Source organism: Semicossyphus pulcher, unplaced genomic scaffold (assembly GCF_022749685.1).
Source record: "Semicossyphus pulcher isolate SPU_LCO1_2020_fin unplaced genomic scaffold, fSemPul1.0.p SCAF_9, whole genome shotgun sequence".
In the NCBI taxonomy this organism is placed as follows: Eukaryota; Metazoa; Chordata; class Actinopteri; order Labriformes; family Labridae; genus Semicossyphus; species Semicossyphus pulcher.
In genome coordinates, this window is record NW_027211770.1 from 28,555,510 (window position 1) to 28,582,409 (window position 26,900).

General features: G+C 41.3%; 1 protein-coding gene across 1 annotated transcript; it reads right to left on the reverse strand.

The window, feature by feature from the left end:
* Positions 1 to 2: 2 nt before the first annotated feature.
* vwde (von Willebrand factor D and EGF domains) lies at positions 3 to 22,804 on the reverse strand. Its single transcript, XM_069655852.1, is given in 31 exon segments — positions 3 to 738; positions 1,004 to 1,101; positions 1,316 to 1,411; positions 1,925 to 2,020; positions 2,107 to 2,202; positions 2,436 to 2,531; positions 2,835 to 2,930; positions 3,205 to 3,300; positions 3,413 to 3,508; positions 3,682 to 3,777; positions 4,091 to 4,525; positions 4,651 to 4,890; positions 4,955 to 5,092; positions 5,734 to 5,953; positions 6,607 to 6,863; positions 7,755 to 7,869; positions 9,464 to 9,568; positions 10,172 to 10,336; positions 10,853 to 10,989; positions 11,536 to 12,419; positions 12,823 to 13,019; positions 13,295 to 13,568; positions 13,718 to 13,791; positions 13,946 to 14,160; positions 14,298 to 14,445; positions 14,766 to 14,855; positions 15,216 to 15,445; positions 16,859 to 16,930; positions 18,071 to 18,302; positions 19,576 to 19,766; positions 22,729 to 22,804. Coding segments are annotated over 31 exon segments (5,376 nt in total). The 3' UTR covers positions 3 to 723.
* Between the last annotated feature and the right edge of the window lie 4,096 nt (positions 22,805 to 26,900).

Genomic DNA, 26,900 nt, shown 5'->3' on the forward strand with positions numbered 1-26,900 from the left:
ATTTTGTCGCATGTAATTTGTACCATAGTGTAATCTGGTGTTGACTTTAATACATACATTAAGTATCAGTGTAAATGGATAACAGTCCATAACTTAAAAGGGGGAAAATAAAATATATTATGAAAGCACATAAAAAATGCAAACAAATGTATTTTTTTTTATATATCACAACATATTTATATCAAGGTGTTCAGTCTAAAACAAGTTACTGATGTGTACCATCTAAATTAGGTTTAATTAATAAAGCATACTCACATTTACTTTTCTCATAACTAATAAAACAAACAGTGCACATCAGGTTGGTAACAGTTAAACCAGGCTATAATTATTGGCTAAATTGTGTAAAACCTTGAACTAAAAGCTTGCTGGCGATAACCTAGAGCGTATGAATGAATCATCAGCGACACTGATTCATTTGTCATTTACTTATTTTTACATAATACTGTGCAGTAACACTCAGATCTGTATAAAGTCTCAGCTGATACATTTAACAGATGTGTGTCACTTTCAGCCTTGAGGTAGTGATTTACAGGGACCAACAGACAAGTGCAATACATCATGTCCCTCTGCTGGTCTTCAAATGTGCACAGAGACACACATCCAAGCCAATATCCACAACTCACACACACACACACACACACACACACACACACCCATTCACACACAACAACTCATGGTGCTCTCTTCCTGCTTTGTGCATTTCGTAGCTTCATTTCTCACCCATCATACCTGTGGTGCCTGAAAAAGTACAAACATAACAATCATTAAAAATAGGTTTGACATATTTTTTTCTATATAAATCCAAGATGGTGGATGTCTTTAAAATAATAATAATTACAGTAGCTTGAGTGCATATTTGTTGCATAGAGAGCTTAGTCAAAAATACAATCTTTTAGAGAGAAATACAGCTTTTAAACCTTGATTATTAAAGTGCTTCTTGTTTTTTCCCAACTGTTGTACAAAGAGAAATGTGCAGTACATGAAGCTTGTTTCCAATGCTGACCTTTAATGCGCAGGTCAGACCCTTGTAGCCTCTCCGACAGTGGCAGTAGTCAGGCAGGACACACCTCCCTCCGTTCAGGCACCGCTGTTTACAGACCGCTGAGGAGGGAATCAATATTATAGGACATTCTTACAGAATAAACACTTGCCACTGCATAAATAAATCATAATCATATAGTCTGATAAAAAAAATCTCTGATTATCCAAACAATAAAACTGCAAAATGGTAAAATATAGTTCAGAGAGAACGGGAGGCGAGGTAACTACTGCGGTGTACTGTCTGTCCTTCATGTTTCATCATGAATAAACTCACGTGTTTGACACTGGAGACCTTCCCAGCCGCTGGCACAGTGGCAGGTGTTTGGGCCCAAACACTCACCGCCATTTTTACACTTTTGCAGACAGACAGCTACAGTGAGAACAGAGAGGAAGGTGTGAACACTGTCTACCAAAAACGTGGATAAATAACAAAATTTACAGAATGCAAAAAAGTTGATGGATAATAATTTCACATTGTTTATAAAGTCTAGACTCACGTAGGTAAAAATACTGTATTTTTTCTTATTATAATGGCAAAAAATATAAGCTTGACATGACAACAACCTGTGATATCAGTGGATACCTAACATAAATAACTTGCAGCCCTACTTATTATCACACTCAATTTCATGATGTGTGATTTCTCGGCAGCCTGGAAGGATGGTCTGCCTGGGAGGCTGCAATCATAGCAAAGAAAATCCCTTTCAGCAAGAAGTGTCCCCTTCATTTGATGTATTTACTATTTAACCATGATTGTCTTTTTTTGACAGGAAAGCGCGCTTACCTCCCTTGCAGAAACCTACATGACACCAAAGCATACTAATGCATATACTACTACATGATTCATTCATACTCCGTGTCTACATCACAGGTAGTAACTCACGTATGTTACACCTCTTCCCTCTCCATCCTGATGCACAGGAGCATGTGTTGGGTCCCACACACTTGCCTTTGTTCATGCACATTGGCTCACATACACCTGGAACACATGTTTACATTAGAGTATCATTTGCAATCAGGAGCCACCAGTGTGCTAACATTACTCCAGTCAGGGATTGTACTTACTTTTTTGACATCGTTTTCCTGTGTAGCCTTCAGGGCAGGAGCACACGTTGTTCCTCATGCACTGACCTCCATTCTTACAAGGAGGATTGCATACAGCTGAAGATATCAATACAATGATATGAATCAGATATCAGGAGGAAAAGGTGCACATTGCTGATAGAAATATAAATTACATATATAAACACCGACCCATTTATCTTTCTTATATCGTAACCTGTTGTATTCAAATAGATGAAAATTAAAATGGTAGCAGTATTGCTATGAGAGCAGTATTAAAATTTCTGTAGTAGTAGCAGCAGTGAGGTCAAACAGACAAAAAACAGTCTCACCAATTTGACACTGAGAACCATAGAAGCCACTCGGACAGGAGCAGATGTTGGGCCTGATGCAGGTTCCTCCATTCAGACAGAAAGGGTTACAAAGAGCTGTGCACGACACAAGACGCCACATTTAAATCAACACTGACATAATAGTTGTGTTTCAAGTTTTCTTAAGCATGTAAGGCAGAGAAAACCCTGTGCATGATACCAGAATTGACTGTATTGCCATTGCAACGGTGACTATTTGAGAGTTCAAAAGCAATTCATATGCCCTCAAGATCCAAATTATGCCATCTTGCAATGTGGCCTATAAAATATCAGATCTGTTTTACAGCAGGAAAAACTTCAGTAGAAACAGTTTGTGGCTGTAGAGTGAATGCACACACGTTTACAGATGTTATGTTGTACCTGAGTTACATGTTGGGCCGTACCAGCCGGGTTTGCATTTGCAGACGTCAGGAGAAACACATTCGCCTCCATTTTCACAATGCCTGTTACACACCACTGAAACAGATGAATAATTATTAGGTTAACTTCTCTGTGTATCCTTAAAACGTAACCTGCAGAACCTGAACTGAACTGTGGTGGACCATATTTTCCCAAAATGTTAAAATAATTCTTTAGGTATGCACTTACACGTCACAGTCATTGTTTAACTTCCATTAAAATGTGGTTTAGTCAATACAACAAAAAATGTGCCACTGTCCTACTAATTTTAGACTAAATTATTACAAATTGTAAGCATATCACAAAATCATGTATTTAAGTAAGATCTCACTGATTTCACATCTGGGTCCCACGTAGCCGTAGGGGCAGGTACACAGGTTTCTGGCCAGGCAAGTGCCCCCATGTTGACAAGGCGGCTCGCAGCTCGCTAAACACCGGCAAAGGTTTGTGGACAACAAATAACACTCATCAGTTTTCACTTAGCAGAGCATGTATGTTTGTTTGCATGTTACACAGATGTGATTATGACTTCAGGTTACCTTCCTCACAGGCGGGCCCACTGTAGCCTGCAGGACACTCACACACATTCGGTTTCACACACTTCCCCTGGTTCTTGCAGTCAGGTCGACACACCGCTGAGAGGGAAGAAAAGTCAGACACTGAGATGAATGAGTCGAATCCTCAGAGGTGATTTAACAGTAATTGGCCATGACTCCGAGGTTTAATGTAATAAACAGTTAGAGCTGCAGATGATACAATTTAATGAACTTGTTTCCAGCACACGCATAAAGAAGTAAAATTCTCTCACCAATATGACAGTTGTATCCGGTGTAGCCTTCCTTGCAGGTGCAGGTGTTTGGCAGAGAGCACTCCATGTTTCTCCCACACAGATACCTGCACACAGCTGGAATCAAATCACAAGTTTACCTGAAGAAAATCCACATATTCTGAGAGAACATATCATTGCACTGCATAATAATAATGCAGGGAATAATCCTGGGCGGAGAGTCTTTAAAACCCCTTGGCTTACCTCACTTTAGTGTATTTGAAGCATTATCTTATCGCCCTGTCATATAGACAGAAAAGTAAAACATGTTCTGCTGCATATATTCAGTTTTAAAGCCTATATTGGTTGATACTGATGATGTGTTCATATTATTGTGCATCCCTAGTGGTCTTCTCTAAAACAGTTACCAGTCTAAGACCCCTTTAGGTACCTTTACATGTGACTCCATCTCCGGTGTATCCGTACGGGCAGCGTCCACACCTGAAGGACCCAGAAACGGTCGGCTCGCAGGGAACACCAGGGAAGCAGGGAGAGTCAGCGCAGGTCACATATTGGGATGTAGACCCCCATCGGATCCCTGTGGTGAGGTCGGGGTTCAGCTCCACCCTGCTGGGCTGACCTCTGTGGACAGAGGGGGCAAACACTCTGGTCGCAGTCTGATTCTGTGGCGTCGCTGTCGTCCTTCTGTCACCAGAAGACGTTCTCCTGATGCTTGTGATGGTGGCTTCCGGTCTTGTCCTGCCAGGAGGTCGTCTGGGGGAGGTGGGTGATGATGAAGAGGAGGAGGTGGGGGATGTTTCCCTGCTGGAATTTGATTTGACGATGTGACTTTGACCATCTGCTCCGTTGGTGACTGACCCCTGACCTGTAAAATACTGGAAGTTAGAGGATATGACTTAAAATCTAACACAAATACAGCTTTGGTTTATCAACAGTTAATCATCAAATTCACTTAACCCTGAGTAAAAGAATTTATAGCTTCACAGTTACCTGTTGTGGTGCATGTCCGTCCATTTCCATGGAGGCCGGGAGGACATGGTCCACAGACGTAACCCACTGAGATGTGCATGCTCTCAAAACACTGAACCCCGGGATAACACGGCCGCCTGGAGCACGGCGACGGGCCCGAGAGTTTGGGCCTAAGTGGAACCTGTGGTGGTCGTGCTTGTGTGGTTGCTGGTTTGAACAGAGAGTCTTGGTTACCTTGAGAAGAAAAAAGTTAAAAACAAACTTAAAATAGACAGATATGGTCTAATTTATGCCAGAATTTGAGATTTGAGGTACAACGGCTTACGTGTGCAGAGTTTCCCGTCTCCACTGTATCCTTGTGGGCAGACTCCACAGAGGAATGAGCCCAACGTGTTGTTACAGCTCACTCCAGGTGAACACGGCTGAGAGACGCACTCGTCTATGTCTTCTCTACAAGTATGGCCTGAAAGCAAATGAAACACCGGGAGATATAATCTAGAACTGAAGTTGTTGATTCAAACAATGGACAACAATTTTCCTGTAGATAACATTTTTTCTCACAAATGTTGTTTATCTTGAACCATGTCTTAGTTTTGGCCATTGATGTTACAGGTGATGATAACAGTGACATTCTAATCCTCGATTTTCAAACAAAACACGTGTTGTCTCTTCTGGGTGCTTTTGTCTTGAATATCACCATCTCCTTCTCTCCCTATTTTCTTCTTATCTCTCTAATGACGACTTACAAAAAGGTACAAAATGCACAAAAAATCTAAAATCTAATCTAAATATAACTTTTCTAACCTTTTAACCTTTCTAATCATTGCACTTGGAGACTTATGTCATAAATCTAAATGGAATAAATGTCACAGGTTGTTAAAACTGAAATCCTTTGAAGGGTTGCAGCATAATAGTTATTTAGCAATGACTTCAGTAGAAGAATAAATGTTTTAGTAATCCATCTTTTCATCAATAAAGGTAAAAAAAGCTCACAGAACACTTCAAAGTGTAGCCATGTAGAAAAGTAATCCACTGTGTAAACACTCAAAGCCCTTTGCTCTGTTACTTGTGCTGGTTCGAAGGAAACTTTAGGGTGATCCTTACCTGTCATTCCAGGTGGGCAGATACAGGAGAAGGAGTTGGGTCCATCGATACAGCGGCCCAGTCTGCAGGGGTTGGGCTTACAGTCATCAATGTCCACCTCGCACCTTTCACCTCGAAATCCATCCAGACACACACAGCGGTACTCCCCGCTGCCAGGAGGGAGGTGGACGTTTGTCACACAGGAACCTCCATTCAGACATTCACAGGAGCGCACAGACACCTGACAGATAGAGACAAAACAGCTGCTTTATTCACACATCTGTCTGATTCAGCATCTGCACTACAGTAGCACAGGCATGCAATCCGAAAACAATGCTTTAGAAGATGATGTATATGATATGTCTAGAGCTCTTTGGACTTCCTTTATTCTACAGTTACTCACTGAGTAGGTAAATGGTACAAGTCACACAAGTAAAGCAAAAGAAACAGAATTAAACGAAGTGGACAGCAGCACTTGTTGTAAACCAATATAATAACAAATAGTTAAAGATGATCAAATAAGCTCAACTCAATTATCATTTCTTATAATATGATCCATCCACAAAAATATGATCGAGCATATTTGGAATCATTTATTCTTTATTCTTACTTTTGTTCCTTTTTCAGTGCAAACACACAAAAAACACAGAGCCACTCTGTAATGTGGAGTTGAGACACACTGACATTACATGAGCTTACGACTGCAGAACATTAGCGCCCTCCAGTGGGAAAAAGTAACAAATAATTACATTTGGAGAAGCTGTTTTTGGACCCTTTTTATTTCCCGACCAACAGTCCAGAATGACCTCCCTCAATCTAAACTCTTGAGTTTGTGCTAAGTGTGTATTAAACTGTAACGTATGGACTGTTCAAGAACAACTAACACAGCATTACCTGTAAGGAAGATCTGGTCTCAGCGTTACAGTCATCCGTCACAGTAAACCGGAAAGTATGTGCGTCTGCAGTTTCAGCTGTGGCCTTCCATATCAGCAGACCTGCCGGAGACAGAGATGCACCCTCAGGACCTGATACCAGGGTGAAGAGCACCGCAGAGCCCTCAGGGTCCTGAGCTTGTAGCTGGTAGATGAAATTCTCCCCCTGGAAGGACTGGAGACGGAACGGTGACGACTGGAGCGCCGGAGGCTCGTTCTCTGACGGGAAACACAAAAGAAGCAATAAGTAAGAGACCCATAGGTGAGTCACATATTTAATCAGAGTCTTATTTTTCTTATCTTAACTATAGTGTGTATTCATGGTTTATTTGTTCTTGTAGTTTTATTTTAGGGGGAAATTTTGCAATTATTCAAAGGGGCCAACAGAGAGCATACAGAAAATGTTTTCAATAGGAATATTCATTTTGTATGTGTCTTATGAACATGTCATCAAGGACAGCCTGCTTAGTAATACTTATTTAATTTCCAATGATGTTATATGCTACTAAAATAAGATATTTGCTCTTGTTGTCATGTGTCCTGATGTTTCAACTTCAGGACACAAAAAACTCCACGATCGATCAGGCTTTAGCTTTTAATATATTGATGAATAATTCATTAAATGCATGCCTGAACAAATGATCTTGATCTGAAGGTAGACTGAATCGAAATGGCCAAATCTTTAATCCACACCGTGCACTGCTATCGTTATCTTTGAGATCAGTGTTTTAACCTTTCAGTGCTACACTTTCTGTCGTTTCTTCTAAATGCAGCAGAGCACCGTTTGACCTACTTTAAGTTGAAGAAGCAGAGTTGGTCTGAAAGTGTAACAATGAGGTAAGCTGTCCTCATATCAGCGCCTGAGGATTGAACGACTTCAATGACTCCAATCTGCACAGAGCTGCTGACAAATTATCACAACAGCCCTGAGCGAGTAAAGAAACCTCAGTGATGGCTATCCAACCTGAGCTCACCGAGGAGAAGAGAGAAGTGACAGATGGAAAACTTTTACATTCTGTGAAGTTGAGTCTAGACCACTTCTGTTTGTGACATTATGAACGAGCTATGAAACAAACCAGATGAGTAACAATTACATTTCCATGTACGTACTCTCTGCTATGGACCATGTGTGTTTGGACGAATCCGGGCGGCATGTGAGGCAAGGGCTGCTGGGATTGGACTCCCCCTCACTGTAACACAGGCTGTCAATGTTGCAGGTTTTCTCCTGGGATAAAAAGACAATAAATAATGACATGCTGTTTGATGGACCTCCCTAACCTACCTCAGTGAGCTACACAGGTTTATGTAAAACAGGGAGAACATGGCAGCAGGAGAACAAGACTCCTCATTGTTTCCTGTGTTTAAGGAAACCTCACAAATTCAGCATCACTTAATTATAAGCAGGTCAGTGGTTGTATTGTTACAATTAATAGTTGCATGATGACTGTTTACTCCCCTGCAGAAAATATGGTTTAAGTTGCAAATAAAGTTGGTCCTCACACACATAAAAAACACTTTAAAATTTGAATGCAAAAAACTGTTAATGATCTTTGCAGGGGGGCTAACCTTTTATTTCATGTATATCTGCATCAAGTTGAATATCCTGCAAAAAACTCTGATAACCCTCCCTGTCAGTGAGCATTTCTGATAAAACTCAAACTGCTTCTATTCTATTGTCTCTTTTTCTGCAGGGCATGTTCGCTCTTAAAGGTTGTCTGTCTCTATGTGTCAGCCCTGTTATTGACTGATGATCAGTCCAGGGTGTACCCCACCTCTCACCCAAGGACAGCTGGGATAGGCTCCAGCCCCCCGCGACCCTGAACAGGATAAGCGATATAAATAATGGCTGGATGGATGGACGTTTGCTCTTTTTCAGTATCTTTAACTGCTTGAAACTAACATTCACTTAAAATGTGAGCTCTGACCAAGACTTTGCACTATTTCTTCAGCAGTCTCCAATGTTAAGTAAGGGATAATGTAGAGTGAGCAAGTTGTTATCGCAGAATGTAACCCTGACAGGGTGAGCAGGACTTGTCTTGGTCTTGTCTCACCTTGAAGCAGTTCCTCCATGATAACAACCTGCTCACTATAGATTATCCCGCTTGTTAAACAGCTTTTTACTTATGAAATCAATAATTTGACACAAAATATTGTCTTGGAAATTGTTTTATTAATTTAAAAATGATTATCTTTCGATTTAAAAATAGTCCATTACACTCACAGTGAGAGCTGCGTCCATAGCAACGATATTCTGTAGCCTTCTTAAAATGAGCTAACCTTGCTGTTTTTACTCACATTAAATGGAAACGTGCTGTCTTCAGCTTTGTAGAGCTCTCTGTTTTGTCTCTTTTATTTTTTTCTCTCTGTAAACAACCAACGTCAAATTTACTTCTTTCGGCGGATTGATATGATTACAGTTAGTCCTCCGGATTGTGTGATTAGAGCCGCATCCCGAGCAACAGTCTGTTCTTCATAGCAACCGTCTGTTTATCGACAATTAGCTGACCTCGGAATGCCATAATTAACCAATCGGAATCAGAAGTATTTAATACTGCCATGTAATAAAGTTGTTGTTGATGTTAACACTACATCTACACAATTTAAACACCAGCAGACACCACCAACATTTCCCCCAGCACAGAGGGAAGTAGAGCTGTAAAACCTGATGAAGAGTTTTGACACTGACAGTCTGGATGAAGATGTGACAGTTAAAGGATGAAGGAGAGCAGCCTGCTGAGAGGAATTTTTATCTTTGAAGATATCTCTTCTTTTTTGATGCATGCATTAAATTGATATCGCTATCCAGAAAGACGTCTCACCCTCAGGGTACAGAGCACTTCAGTGTCGAGGCTGCAGATCTGGCAGGCTCCATCATACAGAGTCAGTATCTTGGCGTTACTGTAGCTGTAGCCATCGTTGGAAACCTGCCATCAGCAGAAGCTTGATTACTGTGGAGCACTGGGAGAAGGCATCAAGTAAACTGAACAGTGGTTGCTCACATTTTAAACAACTCAAATATTACGGTACAGTGTGTTGTAAAATCTGGGAATAATGTGTCAATGGACATCAAAGGTTGACAGTAGAAACAATTTAAACTGCAGGCAGGTGCTGTAATGCAGCAGAGGCCCTCCTGAGTAATGTTGCTCTCGTGTTTACCAAATCTAACTGCTGTGAAACATGTTCCCACACTTTCCTGTGTTTCATGCACTTGGCAGCAAAGTAAAACAATCAGTATCCAGTGTTTCACACTGTTGAGTCCCTGTGAAAACGTACAGCTGTGGACTCTTTCCACAACTGCAGCCAGAAAAAACACCTTCACATCTGTCTGCTTTTGAACAATTAAGTACAGATTTGAGGTCTAATTTCACTGCGGGAAATATCTTACAAAAAGGTTGTGATTGAATAGATGAAAATGAGAGCAGGATAAAGTAAAGAGGAGTAAAAGGTGAAACAAAGAAACCTAGAAGAAGGACAGCAGTCAACAAGGAAGGACAGAGACGACAAATTATATTGTGGACATTACTAACTTTGATTTGCCAGCGGGCCAGGGGTCTGTTTTGGACCGTTTCCAGGTCCAGGTCTGCAGGAGCCCAGCTGTCCTGCAGGGGGAGCTGGCACTCCAGACCTGTCACATCCAGAAAGACTGCACGGGTAAACTGGGGCTCATCCAGAACCCAATCCCCATCCACAAACTTGATGAGAGACACAGAGGGAGAGAGCGAGAACGCAGGGAGGGGTAGGAGGTGCAGAGAAGAGGGACATAAGAGGACAGGGAGGCAAAGGGTTACAGTAGCAAAACAGAGGAAGTCTGATTAATATTGTTTAAGAAACCTTTGCAAAGGGTTAACAGGACTCAAACCATCTACGCTGTATGTTTTCATTCAGTTAAGTCATAGATTTTATCACGCCTCTGCAGGAACGTTGTATACACACTTTCATTTTATTGGTGATGCAGGGAGACTGTGCGCTATGCATGTACCTGAACTGGACTTACATTCAAGTAGGTATATAGGTATATTGTTGTTGATCATGGACGGTCTCCCCCAGTTCTACCCTTGTTTTGTAAAAGCAGCTGGTTAGTGCAAATGTCATTCCATAGTCCTGGTATAACGAATGCTGCCACCAGTCACACAAAAACATGGAAATAGCTTGTTTCTTCAGCTGTCACAGAAGAACAAGAAGACACAAAAAGCAGAAAATAAAAGTACCTTTTCTTTAACAAACTCACACTTGAGCTTGTAGGACTCCTTGAAGCCCTGACCGTAGACCTGGACGGTGGAGCAATCTCCCTGCCGGACGTCACACAGACCCTCCTTTTCCAGCTCAGTGATCTCTGGGATCTGGTCTTCACAACATCAAGAACAAAGAACAGGAGCAGACGAGCATCGACTGTCAGACCTCAGAATTTACGGCACAAGATGGTCATCATAGGCAGAGACACGTGGAAAGACAGACGTGTGCTAAATGTATTACAGATGTATTAGTTTGGATGTGGGTCAATTTAATAACATTTTAAGTACTTTTGGCTTGCTGTTACTTTGTAAATGTACTATGAGTTGTAGCTGCAGTCTGGCCAAGGTACCTTGAGAAACAGCTGGATGTTAGTTTTGTTCTTTGGTTATCAAGCCAGCCGCAATATTCAGCTAAACAACAAGTTAAAAAGTTAAAAACCGACTTGAATAAAGACTGCTTCAGCAGCCAGAACTTCTATAAAGTCTAGTTTCTATTTGTGAGCAGATTAAAACAACTCAAATAAACACTAAAACTCACAAAATAAATCAGTGTTAAATGAGTTAATTATGTTTATCTTTTGATATTCTTTAGACATCAACTGCTTTTCTTAAGACTGTTTTCTTGGTGTGTCTGTGTCAGTGTGTGTTCAGTATGTTACCAGCCAGCACACTGCAGTCATATGATCCAAATCCTGGGAAGCAGACACATCCCCACTCTGAGCACTGGCCGTTCCAGTTGCACAGGTTGGGACACTTGAGGACAGACAGAACATCCTGGAACTCTTCCTCCCTCCTCCTCGCCTCCATCAGCCTCATCTCACACTCGTTCTCCAGCAGCGGTAACGTTGCGTTCAGCCATGACAGCTCATCTTTCAGCTGCAGGTCGGTCACACACATAGCCACTGCACGGCTTATTACTGACTTTGTTAACAGGCGCTTGCAGCCCGATGCTATGCTAGAGTTTGCCACAGCTTGCTGGCACTGAGTCCTAGCCTGCTGCTCCATCAGGCCAGAAGGTGTGGGCCAGGTTGGGGAGTCTGGATGAACTACAGCTTCATGGTCCTCTGGGAAAAAGTAGGTGAAGCCTTCTAGATCAGACTGACTGAGGCTTTGGTGAGGAGAGTTAGAAACAAAGCGGTGGGTCTGCCGCCTGCCTCTGCGTCGCTGCTGATGAGCTGACATTAAAGCTTCATCCCTGGTGGCTCTCAGGGTGAAGTTTCTTTCAAGTGGCTGAGCATCACTCCCTCCAGCCTGGGTGTTTTGGCTGGTTTGGCCTGGAGGAAGCGGCTGTCTGTCATTTCCATCACCTCTGAGTAGTTCCACAGAGCCGATATACTCAGCTGTGACGTCCAAAGTGGGGATGACACCAGAGAGTTGCACGTTGCTATGATGAGAGCAGGTGGAGTCGGAGGAGGTGACTTGTTGAGATCGGGCTCTGGGGGATGTAAGGCGGGGTTCTGCCTGACAGTTACAGAACCTGCGGGGGCTCAGGGGACTCAGATGGGAGGGCATGGTGTCAAACAGGCTGCTGCCTGGAGGGAGTCTACGAGGAGAGGAGAAGACTTTAGTGAGGAGGCAACAAGGTTTGACAGGAGGGGCTTTGCAGGGATTCATTAACCTCCTCCTGTACTTGAATGTGTGATTAGCTGAGAAAATTCCAAAAGAAACGCAAGTAATCAAATTACATACATCCAAACACTGAACATTTGTGGCCATGATGAAGGTAAGCAGTTTTTGAGATGGTGTATACAAGAACAAAAGCTTTGAAGAAAGCAGTCACGCCTGCTTTTCAGACTAGCTAGTCAAAAACGCATGGATGAGACTGATGCAGCTCTACAGTTGTAAGTCAACTTACAGACATGCCAAGTCTTTAAGTGACATTTGTCTGTGTAAAATAAAGCTCCCTGCAGCCACCTGTGAAAAAAAGAAGGGTACGTCACACTGACCTCCATGCAGAGATAAACGTGTGCAGATCCTGTACTATGGCGCCCCCTGTAGAGTGGAAGTCGTTATCTAATTGTCCATCATAGGTCCCACACAGGCCCTCAGTGTGGCTCCAGTCTGAACCAGGAGCTCTCAGCGTCAGACTCATTCCCCAGTTCGACACGTCTGCTCGAACAAACGCTCCTGATGAGAATGTCATCTATGAAACAATCAAAGGATGTACTCAGAGCAGTAACATGTTCATGATATCCTAACCAACAAGCAGCTGTGGGTCAGGTAGTGTATTCTGTGTTATAAATATACATTTGTCTTACAACTTATTTAAATGTTGGTCAAGATATGATCAAGTTAAAAATATATGTGTTGCTGTCTGCTCTAAATATTATGATTTATTATCTAATTCTAACTATGTATTAAAAGTATACCAGATTACAACAGACAGCTTATTGAAGTATCTGACGTGTCTTCACTCACAGTGACTTTGCGTCCCTGGTAGGACTCTGTGATGCGAATGCCGCTCTTGCTGAGGTCTCTGTTCTTCACAGACAGGTGAGGTTTGGTTTCGCCCATCTCTCCGCTGCACATGTCAAAGGCGACGACATCACCGCCGTCCCTCACGACAAAGCCGCACACACAGGAGGCAGCGTGTACAACACTGCCGCACTCCCACTGACGAACATGCACCTCAAACGGCCAGAAACGGCTCTTATAGAGAACAAAGGTGCCTATTTGGTAGTTCTCATAGTGCCTGTAAATATAGAAAAACAAACAAAAGAGTGAACAAAAGACAGAAGAGCACATATTTCAAAATATCAAGACAACTGCAATTAAAGATAGAACAGTTTATGATACATAGAACACATGTTTTCAGATTAGCTTAGTAACAGACTGAAGTACCTGCCATCAAATGTGATGATGTGAGGATCAGTGAAGGAGTAGCAGTAGGCTGAGGGGACATCTTTCACTGTTATCTGACATGAGAGATAAATTCAAATACTCAGGACACATGATTTCATTAGTTTACATTTGGTTTTCAGCAGCACATTGAAAAACAGGGTCACATCATAAAAGTGGTTTGAAAAATTATCACAAAATATAATCTCAGGACAATTTCCTCTTTTTTACCTCCACTGGTTCTGGTGAGTATCCGTTCCACAGAAAGTTCTGTGTGACGATGGATTTAACGGAGATCTGAGTTGTCCTGTTGTCGTCTTTGACAAAGTCAGTGATGGGGCTGAAGTGGATCAGAGCTCTGCTACAAACCCCGTCCCTACAGGGGCCCGGGGTCAGATGCACCACACAGGAGGACAGAGACAGATCTGCACCCAAAAAAGCCTCATCTAAAAGAACAACAAGGTATGAAGTTTGGGTTTATTTGCATGATGATAAAACAGACAATCAAAAATAGTGAAGGTAAAATGAATAGCACCAGTGGAGTTAAAGTTTTAAGGAGGAAATCTTAGAAGTAAGTCCTCACCTTGGCTGCTTGTGCTGAGCTTCAGAGACAAAGTGCACTGTTCCGTAGATGAGGACGAATCTTCCAGACATGGGACAGGAACTGTGCTCTCAACCACCACCTCATACAGCCTCCCATCCTCAGATACACTGCTCACCTCTGGTCTCAGCTGCACAAAACAGAACAAAACACCACAACAAAACTGGTCAGCCTTTTCATACAAAGAAACATAATCATCAACACATGAAGATCAACGGGAGTTTGTTTAGGATATTGTGTGTTAAATGTTTTGTGTCTAGTAAACAGCAAACCAGTTATCCTGTAACTTTTGGTCCGTTTCATATCACATAAATCATCTGCAGCAACATGACAAACTTCTCACAGACCAATGCTGGTTCATGCACAAACAATCACATTTTTAAAAAAGTTGTAACACTCCGTCCAAAATAGACTATGTAATAGATACAAGTTCAGATCACAGTGGTATACCATAATCCCAGCAAAGAACTCCTGACTTTCCACTGAAGCACCGTGGCTGTCGGGAGTGTCCAAGAAGAAACTCGAGCAGGAGCAGTAAATCTGAGAAAAAGAGAGACAGAGATGTATCATCGTAAATCGTATGCCTGTATTGTGAAGAAATGGAGAGATAGAGAGAAAGAGAGGGGGAACAGAAGCACAGAAAATAAAAGGGAAAGAATCCTGGATGTATCAAAGTTTTTATAGTTTTTACCAAGTCACACACATGACCTGCAAACCGACATGTTGACAGGCTTTAAAAATGACTCCACTCAATGTGGGCTTAAAGTACATCAACTTATGTTGTAAAATACGGTTTGGTTTAATGTTTTTTAACTATTATCCATCTTTGAACATTTGCAAGACTGGACTGGAACTTGGCATCATTTTTAACAGAGATCCGGTTAAGCCCGTGCATCAGACCTTGTCCCCGAGACGGAGGTTGAAGCCGTCCAGCTCGATAAAGGCGGAGGTCTGGATGGTGGTCTCTTGTTTAAGCTCCTCCTTCCTGCCCTCAGGTGAGAGGCGGGACCAGGCCACCACATAACCCAGAGAAGCGCTTGAGCTGCTCTCAAAGCTGCACTTCAGGTAGACGGTGTTTGCTGTCACCTCTGAGACGATCACCGGTACAGACGGAGTGGGAGGCTGCTTTGCTGACAGGAGAGATAAGAAAGAAATGACATTTACGCAAAATGTAATGAAAAGGGAAGACAGAACAGCTTCTTGATCCTATTTTAGGGCTAAGAAACTAAGTTGTATGTGTTGAAAGTTAAAATACCAGTGATTTATGTCAAAATAAAGTCTGCACACTATATAGCCAAAAATAAATGGAAAGCCTGTCTACATACATCCTGTGCTCTGGGGCTGTTTTTAAGTTTCAGCTAGTCAAGGGATATCCTTAGGTTACAGCACACAATAACATTTTAGACAATATTTAGCCTATAATAATGTGTCAACAGTATGGCCCTGTGAACAAAGTCAGGTCCATAATGAAACAGTTTCCCCAGTTTGGTGTGGAAGAGCTTGACTCTCCTCAACAAGGGAAAGACTTCTTAGAAGAATGGAGGATGTTATAGTATCATATAAAAGCCTTTGGTTGTAGAATGAGATGTTCAGCTATTCATATAGTCTTGGTACAAATACTAGTAACAGTGACGCCCGAATTCCCCCCCGGGGATAAATAAAGTATTTCTGATTCTGATTTAAGAGTGGAAGTGATTATTTGTTTAGCTGTAAACTGTTATACTGACTGCCAACTAATTAATAAAACTCTTAATTGTAAAAATTCTCTGATTCCAGCTTCTTCAACGTGAATATTTTCTTGATTCTTTACTCCTTACTGACAGTTAAGGATCTTTGGGTAGTCAAAAGAACAAGGTATTTGACATCATCTTGGTCTTTGGGACACCCTGAGCAACATCTTTCACTTATTGTGACTTTGTAAAGATGAAATAAACTCATTTTTAGTTGCAGCCCCCTTTCTTGCTTTCTGCTGCTGAAAGATAAACATTTACTCATATATCATTAACATTTGGCCAGAAACTGGAACTAATTTCCATTCCAGGTGGATTCAATATGTAAAAAAGAAAACTTAGTTTAAACTGACAAATGCAGAATAATTTTTTGCAGAGGAGTAAAGCTGAAGATAAAGAAGATGAATTCATGTATGTAAGCCAGAAAATATTCAGTAAGGTCTGCTCCCTGAATTCAAAAGCAGGAAAGTGATCTTTGGAATCACAGCAACCTGGATTATATCATCATTTCAATAACCTTAATGAACATGTTCCGTGATATTTCATCTCTAATTAAACCTCCTTTATTCCACCTCTGCCAGCTTCCTGAAACCTGCCTTGGCGTAATTCACGACCTGGCTGAGGGCCGTCTCTATGGAGACAGGGCCCAGCGGACGCCGGGGGACACATGCTCAGCTCATTAAGAGGAGCGGCGAGGGGGCCGACGGTGCATTCCTGACCGCATGGCAACTCCCTGACCTCCTGATTGTTTTGGTGTTTGACCTAACACGAGGAGACAAGCGTAGGCCGTAAACACAGCAGCAGGATCCTCACTTTTACATGTTCCATCGACGTCAACCTCATCGGGGCCACAGGTCAACAATGTGGGTGAAGAGTCTGACATCTCTATTAGATAGATAGGAGATGGAAAACAGCACCAATTATAACATTAATTACCAGAATACTTAATACAAGATGACAGAGAAGAGATTGTGAACACACTTTGTTTCTAACATGGTTTATACACACATTATTCAGCTGCAGTGTTGTAGTAAATATCTATCTTTTGGCATATTGAGTTCTTCAGGATAAAGTTGTAACCCTGAATCTGTCTGGCCACTCTGATACGTTTGCATGACAGTAATACATCCCCATATTTACATAAAGCAGATGCGAGCTCTCTCAAAAATGTTGGCAAGCAATAATCACACTCTCAGTTTGTTATTGGTAACGTAACGAGGCCAAGGAAAACTGTCAGTTTTAAAAGGCTCTGTAAGTGTTGTGTAACAAGTTCGGAAAGACTGTTTCAATACGTTTCTAAATTAGTGCAAAAGGTTTATTAAGCTTCAAGGTAACTTTAGCAACGATTTCTGCTTTGTGCTGGACCACTTTTGAACTCTCAGGAGTTCCAAAAACTTCCAAAAAACAGATGACAATTTAAGTACAGATCTTTTATAACTGTGCTATATGGCCGTGCTATGAGCTTAATACTGTACTCTGAAGAGCCCTAATATAGAAGGTAATGGACTTGGCAGACTTCACTCTGGTTAATCTGTCAGACATGCAGAACGTCTCACACGAGATGAATGACTGAAAACTGCTGTAAGAACTTCTTACCTTTACTACAAAATCTTTGGAGGTCTTTACAATTATAACAATCACATTTACATTGCTGTAAGACTGCTGTTACAGGCCACCATAATGCATTATAAATGTTTAAAGCGACCTTTGTGATGCATCATTCGTGTTTCATAATTCCTCTTTTGAACTTTTTCAAAGATGCACAAGTGCTCTGATACAAAAACAGTTTACAAGCAGTCCAGCTCTATGACAAATCTCAGGCACACAGCAGAGTATTTCGGACCATAAAGAACTTTAAGGTGCTGGTCAAAGCTACAAAGTTAAATGTGGGTAACAGCATGTTAAGTACAAAACATTTTTTAAGATACAAACACATTTGAGCTTGTGCTTCTTGTCAATTTTCCAATTAGTATGATATAATTATATGAGGATAATTATAAATGTAGATCTTTCGTTCAGACATACCCTGTGCGCAGTATGCCATGCATCCCTGTGTCGGCTGGAGCAGGTAAACATAGAAGTCCCCACAGTTGCGGACGGTGACCGGGATGCGGAACATGCAGCAGTCTTTGCTGGTGCTTGGGAAGGGCTGCCAGGCAGCGCAGGCGGTCAGCTGTCTGACCTCCAGAGGACCCGGCAGGGACTCGCCCTCACCCAGGGACAGCCACACAGGAGCCTGGGTCCCACAGTGGTTCACCTGGATGTTCAGAAAGATACCAATACAGTTTGATGATTTCAAAGTTTAAACTGAAATGAAAGACGACTGAAAGCCGATACATTTCTGTGATATCTTTTTGTTTCAAACAAATAGAAACAGGTACTATGAAAAAACTATTAGCATGGAATATATGTTAATGTTATGTCCATTTACAGCTAAAGAAACCAGTTTATTAATTAAATAAATATAATAAATAAATTATTTTATAGAAAAAATAATAATGATAACAGAAGAAAAAACCTAAAACCACCGGCCATTTTAAACCCAAGATGTCACCAACATACAAAAGCACTTTTTGATGAATATTTGAATTTAAAAATGTAAAGAATCTGGACATGTATCCATGAAAAAGTCCTGCTGGCCTGACAAATCTAGACACTTCTTCGCCACCATCATAAAGACGTCGCCTTATCATGTAACACATGTTCACAGCGTTCCTCTCTTCCTTCCTCCACCCACTCCCGTGGAGATCCATCACCCAGGGAGAGCAGCAATGCCCTGGGAAGGCAGAGCGAGGCTGACACTTCAGATGGATCCTGCAGGCTCCTCACAGCAGGCCGCCGCAGGAAATGAGACACATTCCAGCTCTCCTTGCACTCTCCTTCATCATGTGCACAAGACACACACAAATAACTGTGTGTGTCCACCAGTGCATATTTGTTAATGCTTGCACACTTCATCTTCTCACTCAGGTGAGGGCTGAGAGACCACCTCAGAGTCTCTTCACAGGAGGTCATAGATGTGGTCCGGGAGATCTTAGAGAGTGATGCATTGACATTTCTAATAAAAAATACTAAATCAAACCTTCAAAATTAATCAGCACTTCTATATATTGATCCTGGACCACACCACATGCTTCTGACTGAGAAACAACAATGGAAATCACAAAAGTGATTGACATGATAAAATTAAAATTCTCGCAATGTCAGTGAGGGTCATGAGAATTTTATGACCTTCAACTCAGGTCACAGCCACGGTTAAGAAAAACTGGGATACCTGAAGTCCAAGTTTATTGATATGGAATTTTTGGAGACTATTCCATTTTCTGAATAAGGCTTCTACATATGATCTTCTATCCATGATGTCTCTACTTATGGATGTATGTACTGATAGATGGGCAAACAAATTACATGCAGTGTTTAAGGATCAAGCAGTTGTACGACAAAGATAAATAATGCATGTAGTCTGATTTCAAAGTTTAATCCTCCTGTCTTTGTCTTTGTGTGATGTTAAACAAAAAGTGATTATTTACCTCCACACACTGGGTGGGCATGCTCGCCGGCTTGTCAAAAATCTGAAACTGGTACCATCCTGGAGTGAGGGAGTGGTCGCAGATGAAGTCCTGCAGGGCTGACTGCTGCAGCCAGCTGGAGCTGAAGGTGGTGCTGCGGTAGGGGTTCTGGAGGATGGAGTGGCCGCCCGGTGCGCACTCTGGAGGGAGCACTGCAAGAACAGCCAGAAGGACATCATAGGAAATGGATGCACACCAAGACAGCCAATACAAATGATCAAATATAAAGAAGGCTTTCTGCAGCAATGAAGTTACAGCAATGAATAATATGATACAGAGTATATATAGAAATAACAAGCAATATATTATTTACAACTTAGTGACACATCACAGAAGTACGAAGTACAGAAGAGACCTCAGAGAGGTTCTGCATTAAATACCTTAAGTAAAAGTTAAGTACTAGCATCAAAGTTTACTCTGGTGTATATCAACAGACAAACTAATGAGATATAAAAGTGAGTTATTCCAAAAATACAGCCTATGGTTTTACTTGAGATCATCATCAGGACCGAGTAGAGGAGACAGGAGCTAATCCTTTTCTCAACAACTGTTCAAAGAGGTAAAATGTCCCAGCATTTACTTTGATCAATCATTTCTTTTACCATATGAGGGAAAATGTAACAGATGTACAGACAAGTGACCACGTCAAATGTATGGACGTCCTGATGGGCGCCTCTGTCCAAGGGTTTGTTGTTCATTCACACTGGAGACAGTGAAGTAAACAAAGGAAAAAAGCCACATGAAACTTGGTGCTAAGGAAGATATAGCTAGATTAGAGATGTCTGACTTCCAAAATGCATGGAGGAGAGAAAGTCTGAAGAGGTCTGAACTCCAGCAACACTTTAATGTGAGACCAACTCAGTTAGGTTTGTTGCCTTCATTACGGTCATCTATGGCCTTCATCAGTGAGTTTTAGACTTCTAAAAGCCATCTGGCCAAACTGAAGACGTCACTATCTCATGAAACCCTTAATCGCTTTGAGAAGGTCAAGAAAGTTGTGATGGGGCTCCTCCACAAAACAACTGCCATCATCTCCTGAGCCTCCTCCTGACTTAAACAGAAAAGTGATTTGTGTCTTAAAGAATTCTCCACAACTTTTTACATGATGCTGAAGGGGAGGAAGTACTCAATATTCATCTTATTCATTCCCATGTTAGATATCATACCAGTCATTTTGAGGTCAATTGTGAATTAAAAGCTGGATTGTAACTGCTTATTTTGATAACGACAGACTAAGTAAATCCTGATTTTATTTTACCAAAATAAAATCTTAATAAAAGACAACCTCATTTAGTCTTCACTGAGTGGAAGTAAGTCCTAAAACTGCTACAGAGAGAGGGAAGGTCAGCAGGTTAAAGGTTAAAGGAGGACTCTTAAACACACAGTGTGAGTGCTTTGGGATCATTAGAGCAGCCAATAAAATACAACAAGGTCATCGTACATCTGAGTACAAAAGGTTTACCAAGGAAGACGTCAAGACAGCCTCTGGATAGGACTCGATGTTTTGTTGTGACCATATGAGCTAGTTCCAAGTATCAAAATGAAAAAGGACAATGGGTAAAAGAATCTCTAAGAGGATCTAGACTTTAAGATGTCTTCATGGCCCGAACTAACCAGCTGGGTCCTCATAACCAACCTGGTTCCAGACCTCAAGATCTCCACTTTCATTTCGGATTTCTTGAGCCATTTAAAGAGGTCTGATGTGCTTATTAACGACTGTTTCCACTGGTTGGGATTGGGATATCATCTTCCTACATAGCTAGCTGACAAGCTACTTTAGCTACAGAACAGTGAATACAAGCATAGAGATTAACGCCGCAGAGGTTCATGCAATGCTATGCTACAATACAACCTAAAACAGGTTTACTATGCTAGTTTGAACAGAAGGTCTTAAAACTAGATTTTGAGTAGAGTAGGACCTACTTTAACATTCTTGTCATGTTAGCTGATACATCCTTTGGTGCTGCCATACAAGGACCACAAAGGTGACACAAAAAGGCACAAATTAGCCTGTTTAGTATTTCAGCTAATCAATGTATAATTTCTGAATTGGAGGATCAGAGTTTCTCATTTTTCTGGCTGAAATCAATGGGAGTATTAGCTCCCCTAAACACAGTCAGCGTAATTTGCAACACCACCAGTCTCTTTCAGCCATGTCTAATTTGTCATGTATGTTTAGGCTGAAGAAGCAAAGCCAGACAATTTCAGGCTTTTCAAGTGTTTGTTATTGTAGAAAGTGAAACACTAGATCTTAGATTTTCCAGCAAGTAAAGAAGTCAGCTGATTTCAAGCAAGAAAAATGAAATCCAGCCTATAATGCTAGTGGAATATGTCTGCCAGTGATGGTATTTTAAACTGCAGGAAATGAAGACAGGTGACTGAAGCAGTTAAAAAGGTAGTGAGGGGCTTGAGGTTTATAGAGTGTAACCTCAACAGTTTAACCGTGACCAAAGGAGCACAAAGACCTAAGTTGCAAGCAGGAAAACGAAGCTTCTGTATCGGTGCACCGCAGCCAAATTTTCTGGCCCTGACCTGAAAGGTCAAGTGAAAGGTGATAGCCTGACTGAGTCTGCTACAGCGGTGACAGGCAGACGAGCTGCTGAAGGAGACGACAAGAGCTGTCAGAGCTGCATATAGACATCCTTCATACTCAACACCTGGTCACGTCAGTCCTCATGAGCTGGACAGGAACTCAGGGAAGTCCACATCCCCTGAGACGGTCAGAGGGGGTGAAAAGACAAGATAGGGAACTGCTATGTCTGTTGTCCATGACATCACAACACATCTACACCATGACCATGAGACTTGGAGGTATGTGGCCTTGGATGACAGTTAATGATGAATGAAAGATGTCAGCCTCTTGGTGACATAAGGACAAAGAATTGAGGAACAAAGAGGAATCTGAAGACTTAGAGCTCTTCAAGTGATACAATTTTATTTTTTATCCTATTTTGGGGGTTTTATAATGTTGATTTTACTTACTGAAAATGGGAAGTCATCACCATCGTCAGAGAACAGTTTAACAAGATGCGTCAAACAGTGCGCACAGTACTCCTGTACCGAGTTAATGCAGCAGCAAGTTAGAGTATCGGAAAGAAAGAGAGGTGATCTTACCTGTTTGAGCGAGCATTGCGTTTGGAAGTAAAAATACAACGCACTGCAGAAGTTTTAAAACTGTTCCAAGTCTCATCGTCCTGCAGCGTCCAGCGCGCGACTTCGAAACTAAACAGCGCAAGTACTGAGCGCGAGCACTGGCACCGTTTTACAGAGTCCTCTCTAGAACAACAGGAGCGCAGCCGTCGTTTTCTTTATCCGAAACAAACAAGTAAAGCGAGATTTAATCCTTGCAGGAGGCACTTTGGGTTTGGTAAAGTCAGGTCTGGTTGGAGGACAGTTGAGGCTGTCGGCTGATCGGAGACACCGGAGTGCAGCGGCTGACCACAGACTGCTGCAGGCTGCAGCATCACAGTGTGTTAGGAGGGGCATCAGCGGTACACCTTCTCATGACCCAGACCTCCACATATCTGCCTCTGAGCTGCAGGGGTGTAAAGGACGAGATGTTTTGTCAGCAAAATTAAATTACTTCATTTCGTTGTGTGAGCTCTTAAACACGAGGAAGTGAAAACATTTAGATATTGACATCATTTTCCCCCAGAACCAGTGATGGAATATAACTAAGTGCATTCATTAAAGTGCTGCAGTTAAGTACAATTTTCCCATACTTACTCTGGGTTAAATACTATATTTTTGGAGGAAATATTGACCTTTTTATAAGGCAATATTTCAATGAAACAGCTACTTTTTACATAGAAAAAAAAGATTTAACCATTACTTAAAAAATTCAAATAATCAGTTGTTTTAGCTTAAAACAACAGGAAACTGAACTACTACAAAGCAAATCTGATAACTTTAATTTGATTACCATAATGCCACTAAAAAAGTTGAAAAGTAAATGGACAAAAACAAAAAAGCATCAATTTTGGTCATCTTGATGTCAGTGGGAAAAGGTGAAACTTAAGCAAAAGGCATCTTAAAACTACTAAAATGCAAAACTTAAATTACAAATTTATAACATTCGATATGCAATGAGATCAGTCTGGGTAATTTCTTTATGCTGTAGGCTTCAGTTTTCTGTAATGCCTTTGCTATCCAAACATTAAAGATATCTACTTTTTCTGTATAAGTTCCAACACATTTTTCAGATGAATTAAAATAAAATAAAATAATTTGAATAACATGTAACCCTGTAAAACTTTCTGCACCAAAGATTGTTTTTCCTCTGTCTTCAAAAAGCAGACTGATGGTCTAATCATGGAAGTTCACTTCTGGCCAGCCACTGATATTTCATTAGTCACCACTCCAAACCACTAAAACAGATGGCCCACATGCTGCATTTTTCAGGGAAACGGTGTCAGCCAAAGAGTGGGATTTTGGATAAGCCAAATATCACATTCACAGTCTTTTCCAAACGGCTCTTTTCCATTTTTTAACTGCAGCAGTGCTACACGGATATCGAGTTTCACTGGCGGGAGCTGAGGAGCTGCAGCTGATTGTTCTGTCAAAGACCTGAAGCTGATCTCTTAGAGGAAATGAGATACTGAGGTAGTGACAGCTCAGTATTAATTGTACCAAAGTAAATTTGTTTTGCAGCGGCTAGTTCATTTACTAGTACATTGCGTTACTTGGGTCAGTTATAAGCTAACTTAAAAGGCTAGTGCTAATGGGAAAGCTACAAGATAGATTCTAATTCTCCTATATATGCAGAAATATACAGCAAATTATAAACAGGAATCCAGTTTTTATTTCAGCTACAGCTAACAAATATTCTCTCATCTGCCAATCAACTGATTGTTTTCTCCTTACAATATGAGAAACTCATTAAACCAGTTTCCTAGAGCCAAAAGTGACATCTTTAAATGTCTAATTTTGTCCACCCAAGAGTTCCAAACAGTTTTTTCCCCGTTGACAGTGATACAAAAGTAGATAAAGGCTGGGTGTACTCATGTTTTAGAAGCTGGAACCATCAAATGTTTGGCACTTTTGCTTGGAAGTGACTGAAATGATTAATCATTTATAAATATAGTTGCCAATTAGTTTCATAATTGTTCTAAGAGCAGCTTAAGCGGATTTTGCTTGTCGAAAAGGGGCAAGTAGCCTCACTAAGGCAGAAGAGACTCTGCAAAATCATCGGTCTGACTAATGACACAACAGCAAAGTATCAGGAGGAAGAATATTTTTGAAATAAAGTGGACAGCTTAAGAAAACAGTGCAGTTTTAATAAAATCAGTAAGGCAGTATTTTGTGATTAATGATGAATAAACCTTTTGCCCGGTCAAGATGGAGCCAATGAGAAGCTGACAGCTGTGCAGGTCGTAGACTGCTCCTCCTGTCTTCTCCCACTGCAACATGGAGGTGCCTGAGTGTCTTGTCGAGAGGCTCGTGTGTTTGACTCCCGGGCGGAGGAGGGATATAACCCCTCCCTCATAAATCTCCTGGACCATCAACCTGCTAAGAGCCTGGAATAGCCATCAGGTAAAAACCCACTTTCTTCCTGTGCTCATGCTTTCTCTTACACAAACAGCAATTATATCTCAATGGGACTCGTGGTTGGAAAACATGAATCTATGTCAAGCAAACATATCTGTACAGGACATCTGTTAGTTTGTAGCTTTCAAGTTACAGCCAGGGAGCAAAATAAGTGGTAAAAACTAAGATAATTGCTTTATGTTACTACTTAAATCTACACACAAGCTCATTGTGTGCAGTTTTCTTGCAGTATAATCAGGTCTGTAGATGTGGGAAATGGCAGCACGACAGTGTCCTCTGGGAAATGTGAAATCAGCTAAATGATGCAGAGAAAGCAAACTGCATATAATGACCTTCACCTCTGCAGCTTACAGAAAAACATATCGTACAGCTTTAAACACTTCACGTGTGCAGGAGGAGAACACCAGCAGAGCAGAAAAGCACAGGAAAGTGATTCGAGCACTGATAAGTCAGCCCTTAGCCCCGGTCAAAGATCATGCTCGAGGTCTAAACATGAACATTACATTTTATAGCGTACCTCTTTGTCTTCATGGCTGTTGTTTCACCTGCATGAAAAATAATAAACATCAGCTGAAACGAATAATTTAGCACCTGCACAGATCTTTACCGCCCACTTATGGCTGCCCGCTTCCAATAAATGGTAAAAGTGCTTATTTAGTACATTGGGATGATGTTGCTTCCCCTTTTTTCCCCGTCCCCTGGGGGAAAAGATTTGAGCATCAACTTGTAAAGGTTTGTGAGGTTGTATTTTGGCTAATACGATGATGAAGTTTTGCATAGAACCTGTATGTGATGGTCTGATGTATATGCTGCTTTTTAACAGCTAGACAAGTTACACAGGTCAGGGAATTACCTTAGTCATTAAAATTTGTCATCTGGGGACGATCAATATCTGTCAAAATCGAATGCCGATTAATTGAAGTTGTGAGAATACCGACCAGGTAGACTGGCATTCTTGGACTACGGCTAGCATAGCTAAAAAGTCATAATAAAAGAAAGAAGGAAGAAATAATAGAATAAAATAAAGATGGAGAAGCGTTTGAAGACAGATTCAAAGATTGATTGTATGAGCACTTTTTTGGAATTTGAATGATCTGGTCCTGGTACTGAATGAAATGTGCCAAAAAAGTCTTTAAAAAAATGACTCGAAATACATGCTATAAAAGTAAAATGACTTGTGTTGCTTTCCTTTCCACATCTGGAGAGTACAAACACATTTGAACAGCTGGATGCATGTTTGTTCTGTGCTTGGTCTCTGCCGTAGAACGAGCTGCTTTCTGTTTAGCTACTGTAGAAGACAAATGTGACCTCAGAGCAGCTGGGTCATGACACAAGCTATTCCTGCCTCCACCCCTGACATCCAGCCTCCGATCACATACCCCGGCCCAGACTGACCACTCAACACCATCCACCAACAATGCAAACAATGTCTATACAGTCTCTGACCAAGAAACAGACAGAATCCCCCAAGTCCTGTCAGAGACTGTAACAACAGTCATAATATACCTTATAGGTGAATCATGAAATATTGTAACATTTAAGCATCTTTTAAGTTGCAGAAACTAAAACAGGGACGATAAACACAAGGTATTGGTGTCAAACTTTTTTCAGGGTTTACCTATTTTACCTGATTTTCAGAAAGTACACACATATGTACTCCTAAGAGAATATGAAGAGATATCAATTTGCAAACATGCAAGGAACTGCAGCATCAAGAGACATGAATGCATGTCTTGTTT